This window comes from Centruroides sculpturatus, unplaced genomic scaffold (assembly GCF_000671375.1).
Source record: "Centruroides sculpturatus isolate CEXI.00-Female unplaced genomic scaffold, Cexi_2.0 scaffold305, whole genome shotgun sequence".
Lineage (NCBI taxonomy): Eukaryota > Metazoa > Arthropoda > Arachnida > Scorpiones > Buthidae > Centruroides > Centruroides sculpturatus.
Window position 1 is genome coordinate 264,152 of NW_019384644.1, and position 26,372 is coordinate 290,523.

Sequence of the window (26,372 nt, forward strand, 5' to 3'; positions counted from 1 at the left end):
TTGTAAGATTTAAAGCTTTAAAATTATAAATATAGTAATTTGAGTAAATTATAAAACATTTCACGCCATATAATTTTAGGAGCCACTGTTCACATAAATAAGTTTATTTTGTAAAAATACATCTAGCATTCACTTTTAAAATTTCGAAAATTTTATGGATAAATACTTCTCTTAATAAAACTCAAAAAACCAGAACAGACAGACTGGCGACTAAAAACAATTGAAGGATATGACAGGAAATACTAATGATCCAAATTGCAAGAAAGATTAACTCTCATAGAGTCCTTGGTGAGCTAAAGGGTACTGATATGTCATGTCCGGACCCATATAATACAATACTGTAATTGCATATAATAACTTATATCAATAAATATCGATTTCTGGAATATAATCAATAAATTGAAAGTATATGATGAACAGGGATTAAAAGAAAAGAAATTCCGAACACTTCGTTTCCTGAAGTCGAATTACTGAACTATACATCTAGGCAGTAGTTGAAAGTAATCGACCACACATGAATTTTTTGCAATTAATTTTCATTTGACATTATTGTAGACCCAAAATGTTGCATCATATACACTTGTATTATATACAACCAGTACATATACCAGGGGTGGCCAACCTGCGGCTCGCGAGCCACATGCGGCTCTTTGAAGGATTATTTGTGGCTCTCGATAAATGTACACGAGTTCCCTTTTCATTTTCGTGTTGTTATATTTTCGTTTGTGTTTCAAAATGTCTTTTAAATTACTAACAACAACGTTGTAATAAATTTCATTTCCGTCCAAGTTAAGAATGATATGACTCATCGAAAACTGCGCGAACGAACATAAACAGTGGCGTAATCGTCCGTTATCGACCAACTCCAGACCAAATTTGAATTTGTAAACTGTCATTGCAATGGACAGTTGACATTGTGCTCTAAAGGAAACAATTTGTATCACTCTTGCTACGGATATAATTTGTAAATGGAATTTTTTGCATAACTTTTTAATACGTATTTAATTGCGGCTCGCGAAAAATTTCAAATTTTGAAAAATGGCTCGAACTATCAAAAAGCTTGGCCACCCCAGACATATACACTTGTCCCTTATGCTTTGCCTACAAGCACCTCATGCTTCATGCACAATCTCCTATGGCGCGTGACTTATGAAAAACCCTATATATACACAATATATCTATATGTTAATGTATATTCTTTTTTTTCCCAAACAGAACCTGTATATAGGCCTGTATGTTATAATTGCATTATAATTAAACTTGATTATAATAAACCCTCATACTCACTGCTTATTTATTCATTTTGTTATTCATTAAACTAGAGAAAAGCTGATAGCTGGCTACACAAAAGTTCGATGGCGACAAAAAAAGCGAACAGAAAAGTTTACTTTTCTGTTTGATATGTTTGTAACGAGTTTAAGTTTATTTTTGTTTTTTTTAACTTTACTATTATTTTGTTTATTATGTTTAGTACGAACAGTTCTGTTACGAACGATACACTTTATATTTTCGACTCATTATGCATAATTTCACTTGAACTACTATCTTCTAAAAAACTTCTAAAAATCATTGTCATAACTATAGTAGCTGTATTAAGACGATTCTAACTGAATTTAAGAATAGTCCTCTTAATTAAATTAAATAACATGAAAAGTATTAAAGATAATATCAGTAATTTCATTTACTGAAAATAATGTTAAAGTTTTGAAATACTGTTCGGCAGTGAAAAATGAAAATGAACGAGCAATTATTTATTGTGACATCGTCACAATTCCGGACTACGATTTTTATTCATATATTTAATTTACTTAATTTAAAATATAAACTATCCACATCAAATTAGTAGTGGCTTGCCCCTGTACATCATACTTTTCGTTTAACAATTGAGTCGTGTCGGTCTTCTATCTAACACCGGGAAAATTTTTTAATTGAAATAACACGACTTCAGGTTTTCATTAGAAATTCATATATATAGTTAATCGGGGCCTCCTGCCCCTAAGGTTTCCATATCTGGTCTCAGATTTGATTTATCTAATTCCGTTCTCAAGATTAAGGAAAGACAGACTGACAGGCAAACGGACGACAGTGGGAAATTATAGGTCTACAATTTTTTTCAAATTGTAGCCCAAATAGAAGGAGCCATATGATGTAACGTCATTTTATCAAGACCTATAAATTAAAGAGAATGGAATTGAAAAACTATGGTCTAGTTTCTCACGAGATGTCGATAAGAAATTTGCCTACAGCACAGTTTTTCAATTTCGAGATCCACGAGATAGCTTTCCAGTTTATAAATGATTACTTTCAACTATTTTTCTTATACTGATAAATGTTAGTTTTAAAAATGTGGATTTAAATGAAACAACTGTCAACAGTCATTGTGAAATCATACTAAAGGGACTTTACACTTTTGTTTCAAAATTTTCTCCAAGCCAATTTTTATTAGTCCGTCTGGGATCGAAAACATCACGAAAACATCAGCACAATTATTTACGATGCATAATGAAAAATATGATAATGATATCGACTGAAATATCCATGAAACATCGTGATTATTCAAATCAAATAGCTCTAGGAAGGAGAATCTTTTGCAGCCATAATATATTGCCGATGAAAATGAGAAATACAATAAATTAGCTCTTCTAACTTACTTAAGTCTACCGATGCATATATAATATGATTGTATGTGGATAAAATTATTAAGTAATTTGTCGGTCATACGTCTATCAATTTAGTTTGCTACTTTGAGAGATCACAATCAAGTGCAGACTATGACTAATTTTTCTCTGGTACTGGAGGTCAGAGAAACCTCAACTGTTACAAAAACCTGGAGTTCGGCATTAAATTAATGTTATTTATCTGGTGAAATCTCGGCGGTTCTATAAGGAATTCTGTGATGCGTAAGAGTTGCTACTGTAGCTCCGTGGATTTTCGAATGGATGAGGTGTCGCATATGTCAGTCACCACATTTCAATTTCCGATTGGGTTTAAAGGCATATGAGTTCGAGTTAGTTCGAGAATATTCAGGTGAAAGAAACTCCACCAATAATGAGCCATACTCTAGTCGTTACTTCTCCTGAAAACTGTGATACGATTACCGGTCAGTATGTAAAACACATGCTGGACAAACATTTGATGCCTGCGATTCGTGAACGGCCCCTCAATTTTGCCGGCAAATATTTTGCTATGCGCTGGGACAATGCTCCGCCGCACAGAGCTTAAGTTGTCCGAAATTTTCTGATAGAAAAGGTCATCGAAATCTTTCCGCACCATCCGTACTCGCTAGATCTGGCCCTGAGCGACGTTTGGCTTTTTGCAAACTGAAGGATTCACTCCATGCTACGCACTATTCGTCAAGATCTGCTTTTGATAGTTCAGTTTTCCAGTGGTTCCGAAGGACTATAGAAAACGAGTTCGCACAGTGTTTTAACAAGTGGTTAAACAGATGCCAAGTGTGTCTAAAGACAGGGATTATGTTGAAAAGTGACATCGAAAGTTTTCTTCAGACTGACTGGTTTAGAAGTTATGGCTAAACAGTACGTAATTCTGGTATTCACCTTGTATATGTTTCTAAAATGTTCTACGCAACACCACATTCACACGTAAAAATTAGAATCTGAGAATAAAATTTGGATTTTACGAATAATTTGCAATTCATCCGCAAAAACCAGATTCTATTTATTAATGCGAAAACCAGAGAGGGAAAAAAAACATAACTCATGAAGGAATTTGATTACGGAAAATATATGTACAGTACCGGCACACTACACGTCATATGAGTTCAGTTGCTTCTGTTGATAGATTTGTCATACGATTAGATTTGATACACTTACATACATGTTAAAGTAAGCGATTAATTAAAGATTTACAAAATAAAAGATGGTCAATTATCCCAAAAGCGGATTATGATCTAAGTGGAATCAAAAAAAAAATTATATAGGGTGGAAATTTTTTCTGAACCTTTACTCATAAGTAAATTATTATATAATTAATATAATTTGATTTGTTGTAAATCCAATACATACAAAATAAATTAAATGCAAGTAGTAATAATTAAATTTTGCAATTTTAACGAAAAGTTGTATGTTATTGTGCCTAGTGCATAAAATTATTAGGCAGCATACACACTCAAAATCTTCGCAGCGATTTTGACGGTCACTGCAAAACCGATGGATATTTAGTCTAGCATTATCTATAACATTATTATAGTGTGACTATTAAAGGCACGTTTACGTTTACGTTTACTCTGTACTCTATGTTTGTTGTTCTAGCGCTGAACAATTTTAGATGCATAATCATTTAAATACAGTAGAGCCTCGATTATCCGACTCAATTGGGGACTGGGGTTGGTCTGATAATTGAAAAGTCGGATAACCGAAAAGTATGAAACAATCCATTATTAGTGTAGTATATTATTATATCCCATGTAATTAGTATATTAGTATATCGCTATTAATCTACTTCGCGTTTAATTTTCATCGATGCTAAGCCTAACAAAATTTTTTTTTAAATAATAATCGTCGCTATTGTATCGTTAAAAATTAGAAAATTTAGCCTCGTTTAAATACTGGCTCCCTTTCATGGTTGATCCAGTGTTGCCAGCTAAAACACGTAAAAATAATATTAAAGTAGCCAAGACATAGCCAAATATTGTAGCGCCACATCACTAGCGGACATTTGAATTTGCCGACTAGAACGCGGTCGGTTAACCGAGGTGACGGTTAATCGGGGGTCGGATAATCGATGCTCTACTGTATATTATTATCAATTAGAAAATTAATCATCAAGTATTTTGCTTTTGCATATGCAGATATAAATCTGCGTATACAAAAGCAAAATTACATAATAATAAATTATTGTATAAGCTTAACGGAATTTAATTTAATTTTTAATTCATACTAATTCTTAAATAATAAGTTTATATAGGGGCGACGCATATTTCAGGCTCTGTAGGCAGCAGATTTTTAATCCAATCCGATCAGTTTTTACCCTCCACAATAATCTAATATTTATTATTAGGACATCGCGCGACTTTGTCGTATGGCGACAGAATTGAGGCGAAGCCAGAAAGAAGCGATCCTTGTACAGTAGTTGTTAGGCACAGAAGGGTGACCCTTGTTCGTGATGGTCGTAAACACGCGAACTTTGCACTTTCCGCCATAAAAGAGGCGATCCTCGTATCTGCCGGCCATGGGCGATGCGATCCTTCCACTGAGCGGGTACGGAGAGACGATCCTTGCACTTGTTGACAGGTAGAGGCGTTTTCGTGCCTATTTTCTGTTAGACACATGCAATGCTGTTTTTTATTTTTCTTCTTTAATTTTAAAGTCCTTCCTTAATTTTAAAGTTCCGTGTTCCCTGAAGCGACTGAGCTTCAGGGAACACGGACATTGTCACTTTGATCCCACTGTATATTAAAAACATAATCATGGACTTCTATTTTTTACATTTAAAAGGGCCATCGTTACATTTTTATATTCGTCATCGCAATTACTCGAAATGGCAAAATTTTCTCAAATTCGGCCCGTCAAATGCTGAAATCGAACGCAATTTTGTAAGCTACATAGAAGAGGCTTCGCTAACGCTTTCGCATCAATAAAATCATTTGATAGAATACCATAGTAGAAATGACAAAACCATGCAGAAGAAATAAAAAAGACATAAAATGTGTCTTTGAAGGAGCTGTGGAAAGAAAAACAATTGTGGAGATCGTATGCTTCACTGCCCGATCAAGATTTCTAGATAAGAGTTAAATAAGATGATACTGATGACAACGACTGTATGATCTAGACCAGGATTCGGCAATTCGAGGATCTGGAGCTGCAATTGGCTCCTTAATTGCTTAAAAAAGTGCTGAAAATCTACGAGTGATCTGGTACTCTAGTCTTCTGTGAGATATATTTGCCAAATACGACTCGTGATATCTGAAGGGATGGATATGTCATTATCTCGGTAGAACTTCTCACTGTAGTTAAGTCTGCAGTGTGAGAAGTGACTTTCCGAGTGTCACTTGATAATCTGTTACATTCAATTCTTCTCGCCTTCTCACTAACAATTCGCAAGGCCACTCGCTAACCTAACCACCAGTCTTTCCAGACGATTTTTTCTCATCAACGCTTTTTGTTTCACATTACTTTTGAAATCATTCTATGTCTATGAAAAAAGTTTCATAAATTATATCATTTGGTTATAGACTATTGATTGATATTTTATATTTTCATTTGATACGAACACATATTTTTAATATAACTTTGTAAATGAATTTTTAAGTTTGCTTACCAAAGACTTAATTGCACATTACAAGAGTTTTTTTATGATTCACATAGTTTTTTTCTGAGTGCTCTTGTCAGGGACAAGCTTTCCCATATATGATAATTCACTATTCATTACACCGGATATATGCACCAGAACCATTTATGGTGTGATCACGTAAAAAGATTGATAAATGAACGTTTTCAAACACCATCTGGGCTCTGCTTCAGGTTCCAAACAGTTTCTAGATAGATGTTCGATATCCATTAAAAATCCATTCGGTCAACATGTTGTTTAAAGTTTGAATGGATTTATACAACTCAAGTTGCGCATGCGTGACCAGTTTGCCCATTCATGTATGACAGGTGAATTAGAGCATGGATTAGATCATGTNAATCTATCTTTACTTTTCTCTATTTATCCGCGGTTTTAGAAAACCAATGTCATCAGCGTTCAGTAAAATATTGAAATGCTCCCATAATTTGACCAATCTTTTGCTGTAAATGAGATATCAAATTTTCCAGATACATTTTATGTTCGTCTAAAAAATTAATCGCTAGTTCGAGCTGCCTCGCTGTTACTAGCTTCTCCGCCATATTACTAAACAACTCCACTTGCAATTCCTTCGGTTTATATCGTGCTTTCTTATTGACTAAATAAATGCGGAAGTTGTTTGGCCTGGAATCGGTAACTTTATAAAGTCGTCCCTGTCACCGAATGGAATTGTAAACTAGTTGATGTTCGATTTCAACTTACGACGTGATGTCATCAAATGCCGTCCGACAACTTCTCACATTGCAGATTATAGTACCTGGAGCGGCAGTTGCAACATCTGTGGGCAAATCTATCGCAGGATAGCATACTGTGCATGTATACCTCCCGACTATATCGCAACATGTATCCAGGCAAGAGAAGTTTTACGAGTTACCGTATGCATTCGAACAGACCGATTGTAAATCTACTTTTTAAAATCCGTTTGGGGTATAGATTTATTAAAGCCTGTGGGGCTATTTTTCAAAATCAGTTTTTGTATGTGTTGGTGTGAATGACCGCACGGATCGTTAAATGAAACCAAAAAATAATTCTAAAAAAATAAACACAGACGATAAGAAATGTAATACATTACACAATTACAATATTGAATGGGCTGTTTACAATAATCTGTACCTTGAAAAACTTGATTCGAATAAACACCCACTTGGTTGTATTCAAGTACCATGGGTTTAATTTTTGTTTTTATGGATGTAAGTTTATTTCAGCCTATGGAGTAATTTAAATCCGTGGGTCTAATCCAACAATGCTACTAAAGTTTCCATTGTTAGACAGGAAGTTGTCCCTTTGCTATAATATTCTAATCACTTGTTACCATTACTACATTACGTTTCCATTAATAAAAGTTTTATTCGATTTTAACGCGTCCTTCTTCGTGCATAACTTTTGTTTTTTATCGATGAATGTAGCTAGTCGCGAATTCGCGCCTGTAACGATCTGACTACGTGGAATTTTCGGATTTTCTTCACGTTTGTCACACCTAAATAGAGACAATTTCCTATAGAAAGTCCACCTCTCTTGAAAGATCGCCCAGATCTTTCGTCGCCTTATCCTATCAAAACCGAATCAGAATAGAAGAAGCATTTATTATTTCGGTTAATTATATTATCAATATACGAACAACCGCTTCGAATTTTCAACAATAACCGATTTGATATTATATCGTATTGACCACTCAAAAATTGAAGGAAAAAAAGTACTACGACGAATGTTTAAAAATGTTTTCATGTATATAGAATAGAAATTTGCGAATTATCATAATTTTATATGAATAACACTTTCTGTAATTTAACAATGATAATACAACACAAAACAAAACATAAAAAGAAGCATTATAATTTAATACATTTTTACAAAAATAAATTAAAATATAACGAACAATTATTTATTGTGACGTCGTTACAATGTCGGGCTGCAATTTTAAAATATATGCTCTCCACCTCAAATTAGTAGTGACTTGCCCCTGTACATCATACTTTTCCTTTGACAATAGAGTCGTGCCGGTTATCTATCTAACACCTCCAGGGGGAAGTTTTAAATTGAAATAACGTTACTTCCAGTTTGCATCGGAAGTTCGTATATAGCTAATCGAGGCCTCTTGCCCCTAAGGACTGTCGTTACTTTTAATGAGCAGTCTAGTCGGAAGGTCATTTCCCATATGTCATCTAAGTTCTTCGATCTCTATGAGAGTCAGACCTTATCATATGGACAGGACTAAAGCCTGTCATACAAATCATAGCTTGCTAGTTTCAGGTAAAATATCAAATCAATTTTTGAAAATCTTAAAAATCCAATGATTACATTTACAAATAACAATTACCTTTACTTGATGAATTAGTATCTAGTTTCTCAAATAAATAAAAGTAACTTTTAGATCTAATTTATTCATAAATATATTTCTAACAAGAATAGTAAAACAAACATTTTGATATACTGATTTAATAGTAAAACTTTCCAAAGTTTCATTACTGAAGATAACATTATTCTAATCCTGCAAAAGGAATGAATTCTATATTCGTCATATCTAAATATGTAGTTGTACACAGAATGGTCCATAAGTCACGTGCTATTGGGTTTAACTTTTAACTATATTTAAGTTTTTTTTTTTCTTTTCAGATTGAATTACGGGCGACTAAAGGAGGAATAAGTAGAGCTGGTGTTCATGTTTGGTACTGTACACTAGGCCACATACTCTTGCCGAATTGAAGGATGCGATAACAAAACAATGTCATATTATCCTATCAAGCCCGAATAAAAGCTAATCGGGTAAATTTGAACACTTACAAGACCTATGAAAATAATCCTATGATGCACCACTTATGGACCAACCTGTAGAACTCTAATTCCTCTATTAACGCGTTTCTTAAATTAACACTGTTTATAAATTCATAACATGTTTTAAATGGCGATGTTATTTTTGATGGTAAATTCATATTTTCAAGCTACCAGCACATTCGGCGAACAGTTCAAATGACGATGAACGCATAACAAACAGAAATGCTATCTAATCAAATTTACCGCTAATTTCTCTAAACTGGCCGAAGAAAAAATTGATTGCCACGGCCAAACGGTTTGACGAATTTCGGCCGTATTTTATGAAATTATCAGTTTTTGATAATTTAATATTTTTGAATAAAAATTACCGCCGATATTTTTCTGCATAAATAAATTAATATTTATAATGAATTAAATTAAATAATAATTAAGCTCAGAGCTCTATAATTTCATTTTTTACTACTGCAGTATGGTACCAACTACAATTTCAAAATCAAAAAATTCATTTTGATTTTAAAAATTCAAATTTTTAAATTAGCAATTTTAAAATTATCTAAATTAATATCCGAGTGGAGATCTGAAAAAGTGTTTAGATTCTGACCTTCTGATCCTGAGATTGAATAATAGTGTTCAAATTCGTCAAAATATGAAGGAAGCAATAAGCGGCTACTCTGAAAAAGATATAAAAGAGGAAAAATGATAATCCAAACTACCCTTTCTAAATATTAGTAGCCTAATTTTTCAAGTTTGTTTAAATATAATATAACAATATTGTTCTAAGCTCTTTAATAACTTTATAGATAAGCCTATTGCATATGTTCTTATGCTTTGCGATTATATTCCATTAATAACAACAATTTTAAAAATATCTTAAAAAGTTAGTAAACATTTTAAAAGTCTCGAGATTAATTACATTAATTTATATTGATTATATTATTCGTTTAGTGATATTTCGATTAACGCACCATTTTCGTGAGCTTATATTAACTTTGTTAATCGGTATATGTAATATCATATATTTAAAGTAATGTAATAATGATATAATCGGAACATCAAAGATTTAATTTATTCATGAATTACTCAAAATTAAATCTAAAAAAGAAAAATAAACCAATAGCGTCGTAACTCCTAATATAATACAGGAACATAAAATTCTTCCAGAGAAAAAAAAACTAAAAAAAAAATAATAATATACAATAGTTTCTATTTAAAATTATATTTGCATATAGTAAATTCCAAAATTTTTTGAAAAATTAAATTATATAGAAAGACCTAGTCGTAATTCAATTTAAAAACAAACAAATATCTTAAAATTGCAATTGGTATCATACTGCAGTGGTATAATTTTTTTGCAAATTTGTTTCAATTTTTGAGCGTTGAGAGGCGCTTTCGACTGACGGGGCTTTGTTAGTTGCTGAGAACGCCATTTTATCAGGAGTAATGTATTAGCAGTTCAGCGATGTGTTTTGTTTCTTACTAACTTAATTTTAACAATTATGGAATATGAACTATGGATATTTATAAATATCTTTACTCTGTTTTGCTGCAAAGTTCAAAGCAATGGTAGGTTCTTTACGTGAGTTTCAAATTTAATTTTTGAATTTAAACTTCGCATCGTAAAAGATGATTTTATACGACAGATTCTCCGAAAATTCAGCCTTTCAATTTCCCTCGTCATATTCGAGTTGGGCAAAAAGCTACAGTTACGTGTCTAGTTTTATTTTCTGACGAATCTCTATCGTTTACATGGACAAAAGATGGAAAAACTGTACCTGATAATTCTGAAATACGCATAAAACACGAAAAAGATTATTCCGTTATTATTGTCGATCCTGTTAAAATACAGAGTCAAGGAAACTATACCTGTAAAGTGAATGGCAATTTCGGAAGTGATGCCTACACTACAGAACTTTTCGTTGAAGGTAAGACATTTCTGTAATCTACAGAAATATTTCTTTCGTGTTGAATTAAAGTCGATAAATTAATACAATGTGTTAAATATCAAATATATAATTTACGCATAAAATTTCAGATGCACCCACATGGAGAGAAGAACCACAAGACCAAATCGCAATTTTAGGTAACGAATTAGAATTACGTTGTAAAGCTAATGGCTCTCCTAAACCTCAAATATTATGGAAAAAACTTAAAAGTAAGATTNATGGCTTCCACCATCCTAAGGAAAGCCGCCCTTGCCGCCTCCCGGTCTACTTCTCTGTACGAGAGGGTTCTGAAATTCGATGTTCCCTAGCCCGGATCCATTACCTTGTCTATTCGAATATAAGTCATACTCAATTATATATGGTTAATATCTATTAACTACTAATTTGACACCAGATCTTAGCTTATATTTACTATAATTTTATATTATTGAACTATGGTGTAGTTAATACTGAAACAACACTGGCTATCGTAGTAATTTAAAGGTTAAGACTATAACTTTTATGATTTAGCTAGTATTTATGCTATATTTATGATTTCGAACATTGGGTGGCGCTGTTTTCTTGATTTTAACTCGACTTCAAAGTCGCCATTATAACAAAGTCTGTGTTTTCATGTGTGCTTACACGCTAGATTGAAAGATGAAAATCTGCTGAAATGTCTGTTCATATTCAAAAGTGTGTTTAATAGTGAAAATAATTCCTATAACGGATTATGAATATGCTTTTAATATCGATATTCAAGTGCTCTTGTTTAATAATACAAACATCTTTAGTCCTCGTTACAGCAATGTTGTCTGAAGGTAAGATAAATTTTTTATGTAAATTCTATTTTTAAAACTTGTAAAATGTAAGAAAAATTTATATATATAGGCCTATATATAACGATTTCGATATAATTTTTATTTATTTGTAGATCCTCTTAAAATCGAGCCTTTTAATTTTCGAAGAGTTCCAATAGGTGAAACAACAACTGCTTTATGTGCAGTAACATCAAAAACTAAACATGTCTCATTTACTTGGCTAAAAAATGGTGAAACCATTAATAAGTCGGATGAAATAAAAATAAAACACGATTTAGATTATTCTGTTATAAAAATTGATTCAGTGAAGCTAGATAGTAGAGGTAATTATACTTGTGTGGTGAGAAGTGGAACGTATGTAAATTCTTTTACAGCGCAACTTGAAGTTGAAGGTTTGATTTGTTTTGACATAAGATTTAACACTATATATTTTAAAAAGTATTTAATCATGCATATACCATAAATGATGTTTCAGCTTCTCCATCATGGTTAGAGGAACCTTTTGATATAACTAACATGTTAGGTGAACCAATGCACTTACATTGCAGAGCTTCTGGTTCACCCGAACCTAAAATTATCTGGAGACGATTTGAAGGTATGTTTAAATACTAAATTATATTAATGTCTTATATAATATACGAATTTTTAAACATTTATAATTTAAGACAATAGCAATAGCAAGCTTTTATCTTCAAACAAAAATGGCTCTGTTCTGATCAAAGAGACAAATGAAAAAGACCAAGGAATATACCAGTGCGAAGCCGACAATGGAATTATGCCTTCAATCAAAAAAAATATCAGTGTTAAAATATATGGTAAGAAAATTTTACATTACAATGAACTATAACAATATACAAAAATATAAACCTTATATAGTACGTAATACAGTTAAAACTGTTATGTTTAGTTAATGTGAATCTCATAAAATATTTCTCCGATAAAGCTTTAGAATTGGAATATCTGATTAAAATGCACAAATATATTGTTGTGTTTTATAACTTATGATGCCTAAAGTGGTACACAATATAACTTTGAGTTTATGCAATTATGTTACTTTTCTACAAAAAATTATTTAAGAAAAATACATTGTGTTGGATATCGTCGTATTTTCTAACAATTAGCTTACTATTTTGTGCGATGAGTGGCGTTCGAGTCGTTCTATAGTTTGTTCAGAAATCGCCATTGTGCTTCGCGATTATTTAAGGTTTTATGTTCTCAGCTCTTGGAATGTTTTAGATGTGTTTTAAACATACTTTTGTCAGATGAATGCATTAAGAATTCAGAACAAATTATTAGAGATAATGATCTGGACAGAAGCAATTGCAAATTCCGGTTTCATTTTTCTAATGTTGTTGTCATTCAAGAGAGTTGTAGGTGAAGGTAAGTTCGCAAAATTTATACAGTTTTAAAGTGAAGTAATCGGTTTGAATAACCTATAGACAGAAAATTTCTTTAAACAACAGATCCTCCAAAAATTGAACCATTTAACTTTCAACGACGAGTTCCCATTGGCGAAAAAACTATTGCTACTTGTTTAGTTGTGTCATCCAATGGACCACTAACATTTAAATGGTTGAAAGATGGCGAAACGATGACAGAAAATACAAACATAAGAATAAAACAAGAAAAAGATTACTCAATCATGGTAATTGAACATGCTGTTACAGATAATCAGGGAAATTACACGTGTGTGGTAACTAATAATTTTGGGAGTGACAGCTATACCGCTCAGCTTCTTGTCGAAGGTTTGGTTTGAATATCTTAAATACATTAACGTATCTATATGCTTTATATCATGTCTTTGCATTTTATTATATAGCCCCTCCTCAATGGGCTGAAGAACCTAAAGATGCAATTATGATAGCAGGGGAGACTGTTAGTATTCATTGCCAAGCTACAGGATCGCCAAAACCCTTGGTAACCTGGAAAAAGCTCGAAGGTGATACAAAGTTTCGTATAATGGATAGAGTTAAAATTTTCATTTGAAATTAATTGGCTGAAATACAAATATACTAGGAAAAACTCCAAAAAATATTTTAAACGGAAAATTGACGCCAATTTCAGTAGACAATGGTACATTAATATTCAAAAATGCTTCTGCCGAGCTATCTGGTTTATATGAATGTGAAGCCAGCAACAGTATTGGACAGGCTATAAAAAAGACAATAGAGCTAACTGTTAAGGGTAGGAAATACAATATTATATATTTTATAATATTTAAGTTATCAATTATTTAACTGTAGACAATAATTTCTTATAACAAATTTTGTGAAGTGCCCTATATTCGTAAAATAAAGTATATATTATTCCTTTAAATTCATACTTTTATATATATTATTACGAAATGAATAAATGCTCGTGCATTGTAAATCGTTTAAAATCGTAATTGTATTGTGTTTTGGATATGATTCGAGAAAACACCGTTGTATGGCGCGCGATATGCACACTGATGACTGTACAGTACCTAACATAAGCTAAACACTTAACTTTAATGGTAACATTATTTAACTCCTTTTAAATAAGAACATTATCCTGATTTTACGTTTCCAATGCATACTTTAATATCGCTACGTTCTACATATTATATTCTGCCTTTGGATTATTAAGAAATAAGTAATAACTATGCAGTTGAAGTATTTGATAAGATGGACGACTCTCACAACACTTTTTGTTCTAGTTGCAAGTAGCAATGGTGAGTAGAAAGTTTGCATATCTTTAACATTAGTCGTTGTATAATAATTATTTTTATAATATAACGGAATTATTATTTTGTTTTTAACAGATGTACCAAAAGTTGAGCCATTTAACTTTCAACGACGAGTTCCCATTGGCGAAAAAACTATTGCTACTTGTTTAGTTGTGTCATCCAATGGACCACTAACATTTAAATGGTTGAAAGATGGTGAAACGATGACAGAAAATACAAATATAAGAATAAAACAAGAAAAAGATTACTCATTCATGGTCATTGAACATGCTGTTACAGATGATCAGGGAAATTACACGTGTGTGGTAACTAATAATTTTGGGAGTGACAGCTATACCGCTCAGCTTCTTGTCGAAGGTTTGGTTTGAATATCTTAAATACATTAACGTATCTATATGCTTTATATCATGTCTTTGCATTTTATTATATAGCCCCTCCTCAATGGGCTGAAGAACCTAAAGATGCAATTATGATAGCAGGGGAGACTGTTAGTATTCATTGTCAAGCTACAGGATCGCCAAAACCCTTGGTAACCTGGAAAAAGCTCGAAGGTGATACAAAGTTTCGTATAATGGATAGAGTTAAAATTTTCATTTGAAATTAATTGGCTGAAATACAAATATACTAGGAAAAACTCCAAAAAATATTTTAAACGGAAAATTGACGCCAATTTCAGTAGACAATGGTACATTAATATTCAAAAATGCTTCTGCCGAGCTATCTGGTTTATATGAATGTGAAGCCAGCAACAGTATTGGACAGGCTATAAAAAAGACAATAGAGCTAACTGTTAAGGGTAGGAAATACAATATTATATATTTTATAATATTTAAGTTATCAATTATTTAACTGTAGACAATAATTTCTTATAACAAATTTTGTGAAGTGCCCTATATTCGTAAAATAAAGTATATATTATTCCTTTAAATTCATACTTTTATATATATTATTACGAAATGAATAAATGCTCGTGCATTGTAAATCGTTTAAAATCGTAATTGTATTGTGTTTTGGATATGATTCGAGAAAACACCGTTGTATGGCGCGCGATATGCACACTGATGACTGTACAGTACCTAACATAAGCTAAACACTTAACTTTAATGGTAACATTATTTAACTCCTTTTAAATAAGAACATTATCCTGATTTTACGTTTCCAATGCATACTTTAATATCGCTACGTTCTACATATTATATTCTGCCTTTGGATTATTAAGAAATAAGTAATAACTATGCAGTTGAAGTATTTGATAAGATGGACGACTCTCACAACACTTTTTGTTCTAGTTGCAAGTAGCAATGGTGAGTAGAAAGTTTGCATATCTTTAACATTAGTCGTTGTATAATAATTATTTTTATAATATAACGGAATTATTATTTTGTTTTTAACAGATGTACCAAAAGTTGAGCCATTTAACTTTCAAAGAAGATATCCTGTTGGCCATAAGGCTATAGCAACTTGCACAAGTTTATCGCCAAAATCTTTATCGTTTACGTGGCTAAAAAACGGGAAAGAATTGACACAGTCTTCAGAAATTCGAATAAAAAATGATAAAGATTATTCTCTTATAATAATTGATCCTATAGAAGTTCACAGTCAAGGAAATTATACCTGTGTTGTTAGCAATGATTTTGGTAAAGATAGTTTTACAGCTGAGTTACTAGTAGAAGGTAAATGATATTACATATTTAATATTCATATTACTATGATAATTTATTAAAATATACTTTATCATATTTAATTTTTTAAAATATATTTGTACTTCTGAATATGTTCATCATTCTTTTGATGTATATATGAAATAGCTTCGCCGCAATGGATAGAGGAACCTACAGATGAAACAGCAATTTTAGGAAGTTATGTTTCAGTCAATTGCCAAGCTAGTGGTTCGCCAAAACCAAAAATTACCTGGAGGAAAATCGAAAAATCAAAATCTAAAAATTTACAATCATCTAATGGCACACTTAATATTGAACATATTATGGATACAGATGCAGGATTATATGAGTGTTTGGCGAATAATGAAGTAGAGCCAAAAATTTCTAAAATCATTCAACTATCAGTGCATGGTAAGATAACTTAATTGATGTAGTTTATACATATATACAGTAGATTTTACTTTCTGTTTAATAAAAGACGTTATTAATATGATTACGATAATTACAAGCAAGTTTATTATGCAATATTTTGCGAATGTTGTTTCAATAAATATCCGCTATGAGGTGCTTTCACTACTACTATCAGTCTCCATGTTGACAATAGGCAAATGCATAGTGAGGAGTGAAGTGTGTAAATGATAGTTTTAGCGAATGGAAATTAATTTGGTTATCTGTGCACCGACTAATATAATCTGAACATGAAATTATCTGTTATGTCAGAAGCTTATCGTTTATGTATGTTCATAGTATTCGCCTGTGTGGTGGTTGGACAGGGTGAGTTGTTATCAATATTTCGCTATTTGCATAAAAAACGTATTTTCTATAGCTAGAGATGTTTTCATTTCTAGATATTCCAAAAATACAACCTTTTAGCTTTCTTCGTCGAATTCCCATTGGAGACAAAGCATCGGTAACGTGTACGGTTTCTAGTACTAGTACAGTAACATTTTCTTGGCTACACAATGGAATTAGTGTTTCTGATGTAAAAAACATTAGAATCAGAGACGGAACAGACTATACTTTGCTTATTATAGACCCAGTTGATATTGTTAATGAAGGAAATTACACGTGTATAGCAACTAGCAAAGAAGGTGGTTCTAGTTACACAACACATTTACAAGTCGAAGGTGAGACAAGAGTTTACCATTTATATAAGAATACTTCACAACTATATTACAAAATTTATATAAATTTATAGCTCCTCCTGTATGGGTTGAAGAACCGAAAGATGCTTCGGTTATTTTAGGAAATCCTCTAAAAATTAAATGTGAAGCTAGTGGTTCTCCAATTCCACAAATAGTGTGGAAAAAAATGGAGGGTAAAATATCATAAATTTCTATTCTAAATTTTTGCTATTCTAGGAAAAAACTGCGATTTTTAAACTTCTAATAATATAATTCTATTAAAAAGGTTCTAGATTAAAAAATTTAACGAATAACGGAACATTGTGGAAGGAAAAAGTTACAGATGATGATGCAGGACTTTATGAATGCGAGGCAGAAAATGGAATAAATGGAAAAATATCTAAAAAAATTGTTGTCGAGATTCATGGTAAGGTTTATTTTGAAATAAACCAGACATAAAAGTGTAATAAAAACGTTGAAGAATAAGCATAATTGATAAATCATTTTGTGTGTGTTAAAAAAATAATCATGATTAACATAATTACACTTATACATAATAAATATAAGTACATTATTACATGCAAACATTGTCTGTAGATTTAATTCGAAGAAATTTCTTAAATTCGTGAGAAATTTGAAGCTTTTTATTTGAGCTGCAGTTTCTAGACGATATGTGGCGCTTTGAATGCAGTAAATCTAGTCATTCTTCACGAGATAAATAGAGTTCGCCATTAATTGAAAAATTTCTAATTTACTTACTGTTTTTCGAATTGTTATGTGCGATAAAATATTACATGTGTAAATTTTATAATTCCTAATCATGTAAACAGCAGTAATGTGTGTGAAAATGAACATCTTTCGTTATTTGTTTGTTGCTGTTAGTTTTTCAGTGATAATGGCAGAAGGTAAGTGATTTCTCATATCGTTTCATACAGTGTCAGCAAAAATTAACGTAATTTTCAAAGATAATTATTCAATATTTTCCAGAAGTTCCCAAAATTAAGCCATTTTCATTTCAAGGAAAAGTAACAGTAGGTGATAAAACAATAGCGACTTGTTTAGTTACAACTACTACAGGATCCTTACAATTTATATGGTTGAAAGATGGCCATGATATTGAATCTATGAAAGAAGTAAAGGTGAAAAATGAAAAACACTATTCTCTTATTTTAATTGATCCTGTATTAATAACAAGCAAAGGAAATTACACATGCATTGTAAGCAACGATTTAGGTAAAGATAGCTACACAACTGAACTTCAAGTCGAAGGTAAGAATTTGGTAACCAATAGCTTTTCGTTTATAATTTTTATAAGAATATCTTTTTAATAATTATTTATAAATATGAAGTTATTTAAATGAGGATAATATATTGATCAAAATATGCGATAAATTTCTAGATTCTCCTAAATGGATTGAAGAACCAAGTGATACTTCTGCTATCCTTGATTCTTCTATAACGTTGATATGCAATGCATCTGGTTCTCCAAAACCACGAATTACCTGGGAAAAATTTACAGGTCCGAATTTAAATATTTATACTAGATTATTTAATAAAATATTTTAAAATATTAGTAAAAATATATTACAGATAGTTCAAGAAAAGAAAAGAAATATTTATCTGAAAATCAGACTTTAATTTTGTCAAAAATAAAAGCTGATGATGCTGGAGAATATTTATGTACTGTGGATAATAAAGTAGATCCGAATCTTCAGAAAATTGTCACAATCATTGTCAAGGGTAAGCTTAATAAACTTTTGGTTTTGAAAACAGATTTATGAAAATATTAATGCATCGAAAATTTATTTTCGTTGTTCATATATCGTTAAAACAAAGTTTTAAGCAGACAGTGTTTCTGAAAATTGACATTGTGTGGCGCTTGGGAGCGATTTTCTACACAAAGCAATCGCCATATTCATTTTACACATTACAGAATAAGTTCGCTGCGAAAACTCTCTCGATATAAATTATGCCATTAAGAAATAACGAGTGATTCAGTTATGAAGAAGACAGAGTTTTAAGTGTTTTTAAAAAATGTTTCCCGTATTAGTACTGGTTCTCTTAATATCTTTCTTAGAAGTCGGCAGGTGTACAGGTTAGTTTACTAAATGTGAGAAATTCATAAATATATATTCATATTGGTTTATGGCATTTTATAAGCTTACTTAAACGTTTTAAATAAAGGAATGGATTCTCCTCGGATAAGGCCTTTCGGCGTCCAAGGAAGGATTCCAGTAAACGAAAAGGCAGCATTAACGTGCATTTCTGCAGGAAATTCTTTAGAATTTAAATGGCTTTTTAATGGCAAAGATATCAGTAATTCATCAACTGTTCGAATAAAACACGAACATGATTATTCGACCATTATAATAGATCCTGTGAGAATGAATACGGAAGGAAATTACACCTGTATAGCAAAAAATTCTGTAGGAGTAGATAGTTTTACAACTGAATTACTAGTGGAAGGTAAGCAAGGTTAATTTAAATTTATCAATTATATATCTGTATTTGAAATTTTCTTACGGTTAGATATAAAATGAAAGTATGTTTCAGCACCACCTCAATGGATAGAAGAACCTCAAGATACGACTGTCATTTTGGAAAATTCCGTAATAATCAAATGCTCAGCAATCGGTTCACCTGTACCAAATGTCACTTGGAGAAAGATCAGTGGTTGGTGGATTTCGTGCCAGGTGTTTTATGATTCTGGAATTTTAAAAGCTATAATTGGATCTAACGTTTCATTTTAGCTGACAACAAGAAAACTGCAAACACACATATTTCTGAGAATGGAACATTACATTTTAATGCAATAAAGAAAGCAGATTCTGGTACCTACGAGTGTGAAGCCAATAATGGTATTAATCCATCGATTAAAAAGCAGATCATAATTAAGGTTCAAGGTGAGATTTCTCAATGTTTTCAATTAATATCTCAAAATAGTGTAAGACAAATAAGGAATCTATGCAGTAAAACACGATTTTGGAAAAACTTGTCTTATATCTTTACTTAAACGTAAACCCGATAATTTCGCAAAAGCGTATCACCTTTTACTAAATGCTCATTTATAATAAAATTATATTATCTAAACAGTAAATAAACATGCCACACAAAATCAACAAAATGACAATCGTGGAATTACACAGCTCATAACTTTTGGTTTCTAATGATCTGGATTATCTGAATAACTGCTAACTTTTGAAAAGAAATAAAACACAAGAAAATCATAAAATACATAATTAATGATTCAAACTATTATAAAACTTACTCCAAATTTCACGAGATGCCAATTAAAAATATCCATCGTGCATTTCTTTTCATATTTACCGTACGCATAAAACATAACAGTAAAACGAAAACTATTTGTATACTTACCAAGTAATTACAGTTTTTGTATAAAATTTTTAGAAATTTATAGTGAATAAATATTTTATGAAAATTTGGTTTTCCAGAATTATTTGCATGAAGAACTTTCCTTCAAGGTTGCTTCCTTCATATGTTATATTTTCAATGGGCAGTTATTTATAAAATCGTTTAGAACAAAATTATCAAAAACACATTTATGGAATAGAAAGCTTTCGCTTTTAACCGAGCGTGGCGCTGAGTAAACAAAATGAAAGTTTCGATGAGAATAGTCGCTCGCCATCTTTATAGATGAGAGCTGTTTAGATCAAAAACTCTCCCCATGTGGAACTTTAAAGAGATCACATTTGGTCCATAATGAGATGATTTTATCCATTGTACTCATCAAAACATAATACTGCTGTTGAAAAAATGCTTCACAATTTCTCTTATATGCTGCTTTATTTGCTCCTATTCGTCGTTTCATGGATACCTTTAGAAGCACAAGGTACGTGTAAAATATTATATTTTTCATTTTAGTTAGTTACTACTGCTTCAATAACAATTTCAAAATCACAACTTAAATTTGGCAAAGTTTAGCTTTTATATATATATTTTTTTAATAATATAATTCGAATTTCTTCCAGATTTACCAAAAATAAAACCATTTAGTTTCAATGGTAGAGTTAAACAAGGAGAAAAAGCTTCAACAACGTGCTTGGTCGTCTCCAACAGTGATCATTTAACATTTTCTTGGTTAAAGAATGGAGTTGAAATAACAGATACTACAGCAGATATCAGAGTAAAATATGGACCAGATTATTCTTTAGTTATTATAGATCCTGTTCAAGTTAACAGTGAAGGAAATTACACGTGCATAGTTAATAGTAAAGTTGGTTCAAGCAGTTACATTGCAGAACTTCTCGTAGAAGGTACTGTTATAAATACGTTTATCTTATTATATGTAATTTGCAATTTCCTAAATGGATTGAAGAACCAAGTGATACATCTGCTATCCTTGATTCTTCTATAACGTTGATATGCAATGCATCTGGTTCTCCAAAACCACGAATTACCTGGGAAAAATTTACAGGTCCGAATTTAAATATTTATACTAGATTATTTAATAAAATATTTTAAAATATTAGTAAAAATATATTACAGATAGTTCAAGAAAAGAAAAGAAATATTTATCTGAAAATCAGACTTTAATTTTGTCAAAAATAAAAGCTGATGATGCTGGAGAATATTTATGTACTGTGGATAATAAAGTAGATCCGAATCTTCAGAAAATTGNAATTTCTAGATTCTCCTAAATGGATTGAAGAACCAAAGGACGAAAATGTAATAATTGGAGAAACTTTAACACTGAAATGTAATGCTAAAGGATCTCCATTACCCCATATAACATGGAAGAAAATTAAGAGTAAGCAATAAAACAAATTAATTTCTATTAATATTAATTTTGAATTTAACCGATTATTATGCATTTATATTCTACAGAATCATCTAAAGATCTAACACCTATTATGACTACAAATGGAACTATTATTATAACAAATATAACAGAAAAAGATGGAGGTGTTTATCAATGTGAAGCCTCCAATAATGTAGAACCGAATCTAATAAAACAGATACATATAACGGTATATGGTGAGTTGCAATTGAAATAGTTTTACAAATAATAAGTCAGTTTTATGAACTAAAAAATGCCTTCCAAATTACGAAACGTGATCATTTTTATATTAATTAAATAATTTTAGTAAATAAAGATTTTTAAAAATTAAATAAAATAAGCTTTAAAGTATTCTCGTTATATGATATTAATAGCTTATTACAGCTGTTATTACAATACCTTTAATTAATAAGATATTAAATATCATTAAAGATAAAACCCGAAACTGAAATACTGCGAATATGAAGTTTAATAGTATATACGAAATTTTAAACGTAGTGTCGCAAGAAAAGCATTTTAATGTGGGAAAATAAATAAAACTCGATTAAATAATTATATCACTAGGATTTTCGCAGCAAAGAAATTATAAAAGTAATTCTCATCTACAAACGCTGTGTGGCGCTCTATCAAGTCAAGACTTGTCTTATTATGTGGTAGAAGCCTGTGACTATATACACAAAATTGAATTTTTACTTATTTCTTATACATTTCTTTAAAACGATACTGCCCGAATATCGTTTTTGGATGCTTTAGATTTATCTGGATTTATGATGATACAGAAAATTTTACTTGTATGTGGAGTATTATTACTAAGAGAAAAGTCTAATGGAGAAGGTAAGCCGCACCAAGTTTATATATATTTTCTTTATATATATAATACAACTTTCTTTAAGAAAATCAGTTTAATTAACTTAATAAATTTACTTATATGCTTATTATAAAAATAAATAACTGTAGTAGTAATAGTAGGCACCTTTTATGAATTAGATTTAAATATAAACTTGTTAATTGCATGCGATTTATTAGTATTTTGCTAAACTTATACACTAAATCATTTTATAAGGTAAATATTATGCCTAAATATCATATATTCATTAAATCTTTATTTAGTTTCAGATTTGCCTGTTATAAAACCATTTAATTTCCAAGGAAGAGTACCATTACAACAAAAAGCAACTGCTATGTGTTTTGTTTTGTTATCAAGTGGACCTTTTAAATTCCAGTGGTCCAAAGATGGCAAACCAATATCTGATATAAATGAGGCTAAAATAAATGATAATAAAGAATATTCTGTTATCATCATCGATCCTGTAAAATTAACTAGTGAAGGAAATTACACGTGTACCGTTAGTAATCCTTCTGGTAGTAGCAGTTACACTGCAAATTTTCTCGTTGCTGGTAAGATTTTATACACTACTAACTACTTATTTATACTACTAACATCATTAAAGCATAATTATTTCAATAATAATCTGTTTATTACCTTAGCATCACCCCAATGGCAAGAAGAACCACAAGATGTATCTTCTATCAAAGGTGTTTTAATTACAATTCACTGTTCTGTTACGGGTTCACCAATGCCTAATATTACCTGGAAAAAGATTTCGAGTTAGTGAAAATAAAGTAGCATGTGAATTAATATGTTATTAATGCGTTTATTTTTATTATCTCAACTTAAGTATTATATTATTACTTCTTTCAGATCCATCTAGAGAAATAATAGAAGAGGTATCTAAGGATCGCGTACTTGCTAATGGTACATTGATCATAGAAGAAATTTCAGAAAAAGATGCTGGCATTTACGAATGCGAAGCAGACAATGGTATCCAACCAAATATTAAGAAACGCATTACAATAAAAATTTACGGTATGTAATCGATAAGTAGATTTAAAATAAATTATTTATAAATATATAACGTATTTTATTTTTATGCTTGATATTATTATTATAAAACTAAGAATAAAAGTGAGTGTACATAAAAAATTGCGTTTCGCGCGTTATATACCGATTTAAAAAGAAAATAGACGATTCCGCAATTTTATTACTATGTAAAATACTTTATAACAATATATAAAACGTGATTATAATACCTACTATCGGAAGAAAATCCCCTACACACATTTTACATAGTTAATAATTATTTAATCCTAAAATAATAAAAATTCAGTATGGCTCAAAATTACGTTTATTTTTATTTTAGTGGTGGAAATACAGCCTTTTTCATTTCCAAAAAACATAGACGAAGGTCAACGAGTACAAACAACGTGCGCTATTCGCAAAGGAAAAGGTGATTTAAGTTTCTCTTGGAAGAAAGATGGTCAGCCTATAGAAAGTAATACAATGTGGACAATATATTCTCACGAAATGGCATCCATGTTTATGATAAATAACGCTTCGGTAGAAAGTACGGGAAACTACACTTGCATGGTAAGGAGTGCTTCTTCAGAAGATGCCTACACTGCCGCATTGATTGTTACAGGTAAATTTATATAGCTCGGGAAACTTACATTAAAAATATAAATTGAAACTTATTAAATATTAATAAGAATTATTATTATNCATTAAAGCATAATTATTTCAATAATAATCTGTTTATTACCTTAGCATCACCCCAATGGCAAGAAGAACCACAAGATGTATCTTCTATCAAAGGTGTTTTAATTACAATTCACTGTTCTGTTACGGGTTCACCAATGCCTAATATTACCTGGAAAAAGATTTCGAGTTAGTGAAAATAAAGTAGCATGTGAATTAATATGTTATTAATGCGTTTATTTTTATTATCTCAACTTAAGTATTATATTATTACTTCTTTCAGATCCATCTAGAGAAATAATAGAAGAGGTATCTAAGGATCGCGTACTTGCTAATGGTACATTGATCATAGAAGAAATTTCAGAAAAAGATGCTGGCATTTACGAATGCGAAGCAGACAATGGTATCCAACCAAATATTAAGAAACGCATTACAATAAAAATTTACGGTATGTAATCGATAAGTAGATTTAAAATAAATTATTTATAAATATATAACGTATTTTATTTTTATGCTTGATATTATTATTATAAAACTAAGAATAAAAGTGAGTGTACATAAAAAGCAAAATCTTTGTTCGCTTGTTATGACGAGACGAGGCGCTATAACCGCGTATTGATGTTAACTGTCGCCATGTTTTCTATATCGGCTAAGAATCCAATTATTGTTAATGGCAGAACATTACACATGTCTTCCGGAAAATCTCTTATTAACGTAGATGTATTTAACGTGGAACAAGTTAAAATTTCGATATTTTCTCACTAATAACGCATTCGAAATGCACACACTCTACTGGATGTGCTTTGTTCTTGTCTGTCGTCAGCTGCTCTATGCCGAAGGTAACTATATCACATTTACTTGATAAATGTTTAAGTATTGTTTATTTCACAACATATTATATACTTGCTAAATAAGTATTATAATGTATTTACAGTTAATATAGAACCCTTCACTTTTCCAAAGAGAGTACTAGTTGGACAAAAAACAACTGCCACTTGCCTTGTATCATCTGTTAAATCTACATCCATAACATTTACTTGGTTAAGAAATGGAAAAGAAATTTTAAAATCTCAAGAAATTAGAGTTAAAAATGGCAATGACTTTTCTTTAATTATAATAGACCCAGTTAAGGTAGAGAGTGGTGGCAATTACACTTGTAGTGTAAGTGACGGTCACACAAAAACATCATTTACATCGTATCTGAATATTGAAGGTTAGTAGACTATAAAAAAAATTAATGTTTATATTATTACTAATTAAAAATACGCCTTATATACATTTTCCTAGCTCCGCCAATTTGGCAATCAGAACCCGAAGATTCATTTGCTATTTTCGGGGAAAATGCTAATTTACATTGTAGTGCTGCTGGTTCGCCTGAACCTAAAATTTCTTGGAAAAAAGGAAAAGGTAATTACGAGTTAATCGTTTTTGCGTTATATGTAAAAGAAAATTCCTCTATTTTATATTTTAGGAATTTCGAAGGAGTTAAATGTCGTCAAGAAAGGAGATATATTGCAAAATGGTACTTTATTATTAAAGAATATCACTGAAATAGATGGCGGAATTTATGAATGTATTGCTGATAATGGAGTTGAACCAACGTTGAAAAAGACAATTATGCTCACTGTTAATGGTAAGATAAAAGAGATTTAATTAAAACTATATCCAGTGTGAAAAAATTTCTCAACTATATATATGACTTAATGTCACGAAACAATTATACTG

General features: G+C 30.9%; 8 protein-coding genes across 8 annotated transcripts in view; all 8 read left to right on the forward strand.

The window, feature by feature from the left end:
• Nucleotides 1–26,372, forward strand: part of LOC111626149 (titin-like) — a 99,074-nt gene that overhangs the window by 52,066 nt on the left and 20,636 nt on the right. The window contains exons 62-71 of the mRNA XM_023369449.1: nt 8,920–8,977; nt 10,719–11,000; nt 11,111–11,230; nt 11,710–11,813; nt 11,910–12,213; nt 12,297–12,416; nt 12,487–12,636; nt 13,489–13,566; nt 13,641–13,760; nt 13,838–14,005. Coding sequence (XP_023225217.1) covers nt 8,920–8,977; nt 10,719–11,000; nt 11,111–11,230; nt 11,710–11,813; nt 11,910–12,213; nt 12,297–12,416; nt 12,487–12,636; nt 13,489–13,566; nt 13,641–13,760; nt 13,838–14,005 — 1,504 coding nt within the window. The remainder of the gene's footprint in view (nt 1–8,919; nt 8,978–10,718; nt 11,001–11,110; nt 11,231–11,709; nt 11,814–11,909; nt 12,214–12,296; nt 12,417–12,486; nt 12,637–13,488; nt 13,567–13,640; nt 13,761–13,837; nt 14,006–26,372) is intronic.
• On the forward strand, nt 14,376–15,020 carry LOC111626126 (fibroblast growth factor receptor 1-A-like). The gene is made up of 2 exons (XM_023369414.1): nt 14,376–14,513; nt 14,604–15,020. The coding sequence occupies exons 1-2, from the start codon at nt 14,444–14,446 to the stop codon at nt 14,894–14,896; spliced, it is 363 nt and encodes a 120-aa protein (XP_023225182.1). The 5' UTR covers nt 14,376–14,443; the 3' UTR covers nt 14,897–15,020.
• LOC111626128 (neurotrimin-like) lies at nt 15,695–16,281 on the forward strand. Its single transcript, XM_023369416.1, has 2 exons — nt 15,695–15,832; nt 15,923–16,281. The coding sequence occupies exons 1-2, from the start codon at nt 15,763–15,765 to the stop codon at nt 16,207–16,209; spliced, it is 357 nt and encodes a 118-aa protein (XP_023225184.1). The 5' UTR covers nt 15,695–15,762; the 3' UTR covers nt 16,210–16,281.
• Nucleotides 16,640–17,734, forward strand: LOC111626117 (palladin-like). The gene is made up of 3 exons (XM_023369403.1): nt 16,640–16,963; nt 17,038–17,316; nt 17,388–17,734. Exons 1-3 carry the CDS (start codon nt 16,888–16,890, stop codon nt 17,519–17,521), a joined length of 489 nt encoding a protein of 162 aa, XP_023225171.1. The 5' UTR covers nt 16,640–16,887; the 3' UTR covers nt 17,522–17,734.
• On the forward strand, nt 17,752–19,013 carry LOC111626111 (Down syndrome cell adhesion molecule-like protein Dscam2). The gene is made up of 3 exons (XM_023369398.1): nt 17,752–18,218; nt 18,301–18,582; nt 18,713–19,013. The coding sequence occupies exons 1-3, from the start codon at nt 18,149–18,151 to the stop codon at nt 18,877–18,879; spliced, it is 519 nt and encodes a 172-aa protein (XP_023225166.1). The 5' UTR covers nt 17,752–18,148; the 3' UTR covers nt 18,880–19,013.
• On the forward strand, nt 19,061–21,403 carry LOC111626108 (peroxidasin-like protein). Its single transcript, XM_023369395.1, has 5 exons — nt 19,061–19,408; nt 19,498–19,779; nt 19,867–19,986; nt 20,064–20,216; nt 20,766–21,403. Exons 1-5 carry the CDS (start codon nt 19,348–19,350, stop codon nt 20,777–20,779), a joined length of 630 nt encoding a protein of 209 aa, XP_023225163.1. The 5' UTR covers nt 19,061–19,347; the 3' UTR covers nt 20,780–21,403.
• On the forward strand, nt 22,364–25,259 carry LOC111626089 (Down syndrome cell adhesion molecule-like protein Dscam2). Its single transcript, XM_023369372.1, has 4 exons — nt 22,364–22,945; nt 23,222–23,719; nt 23,814–24,087; nt 25,205–25,259. The coding sequence occupies exons 1-3, from the start codon at nt 22,879–22,881 to the stop codon at nt 23,984–23,986; spliced, it is 738 nt and encodes a 245-aa protein (XP_023225140.1). The 5' UTR covers nt 22,364–22,878; the 3' UTR covers nt 23,987–24,087; nt 25,205–25,259.
• LOC111626123 (Down syndrome cell adhesion molecule-like protein 1 homolog) lies at nt 25,330–25,917 on the forward strand. The gene is made up of 2 exons (XM_023369412.1): nt 25,330–25,486; nt 25,582–25,917. Exons 1-2 carry the CDS (start codon nt 25,366–25,368, stop codon nt 25,863–25,865), a joined length of 405 nt encoding a protein of 134 aa, XP_023225180.1. The 5' UTR covers nt 25,330–25,365; the 3' UTR covers nt 25,866–25,917.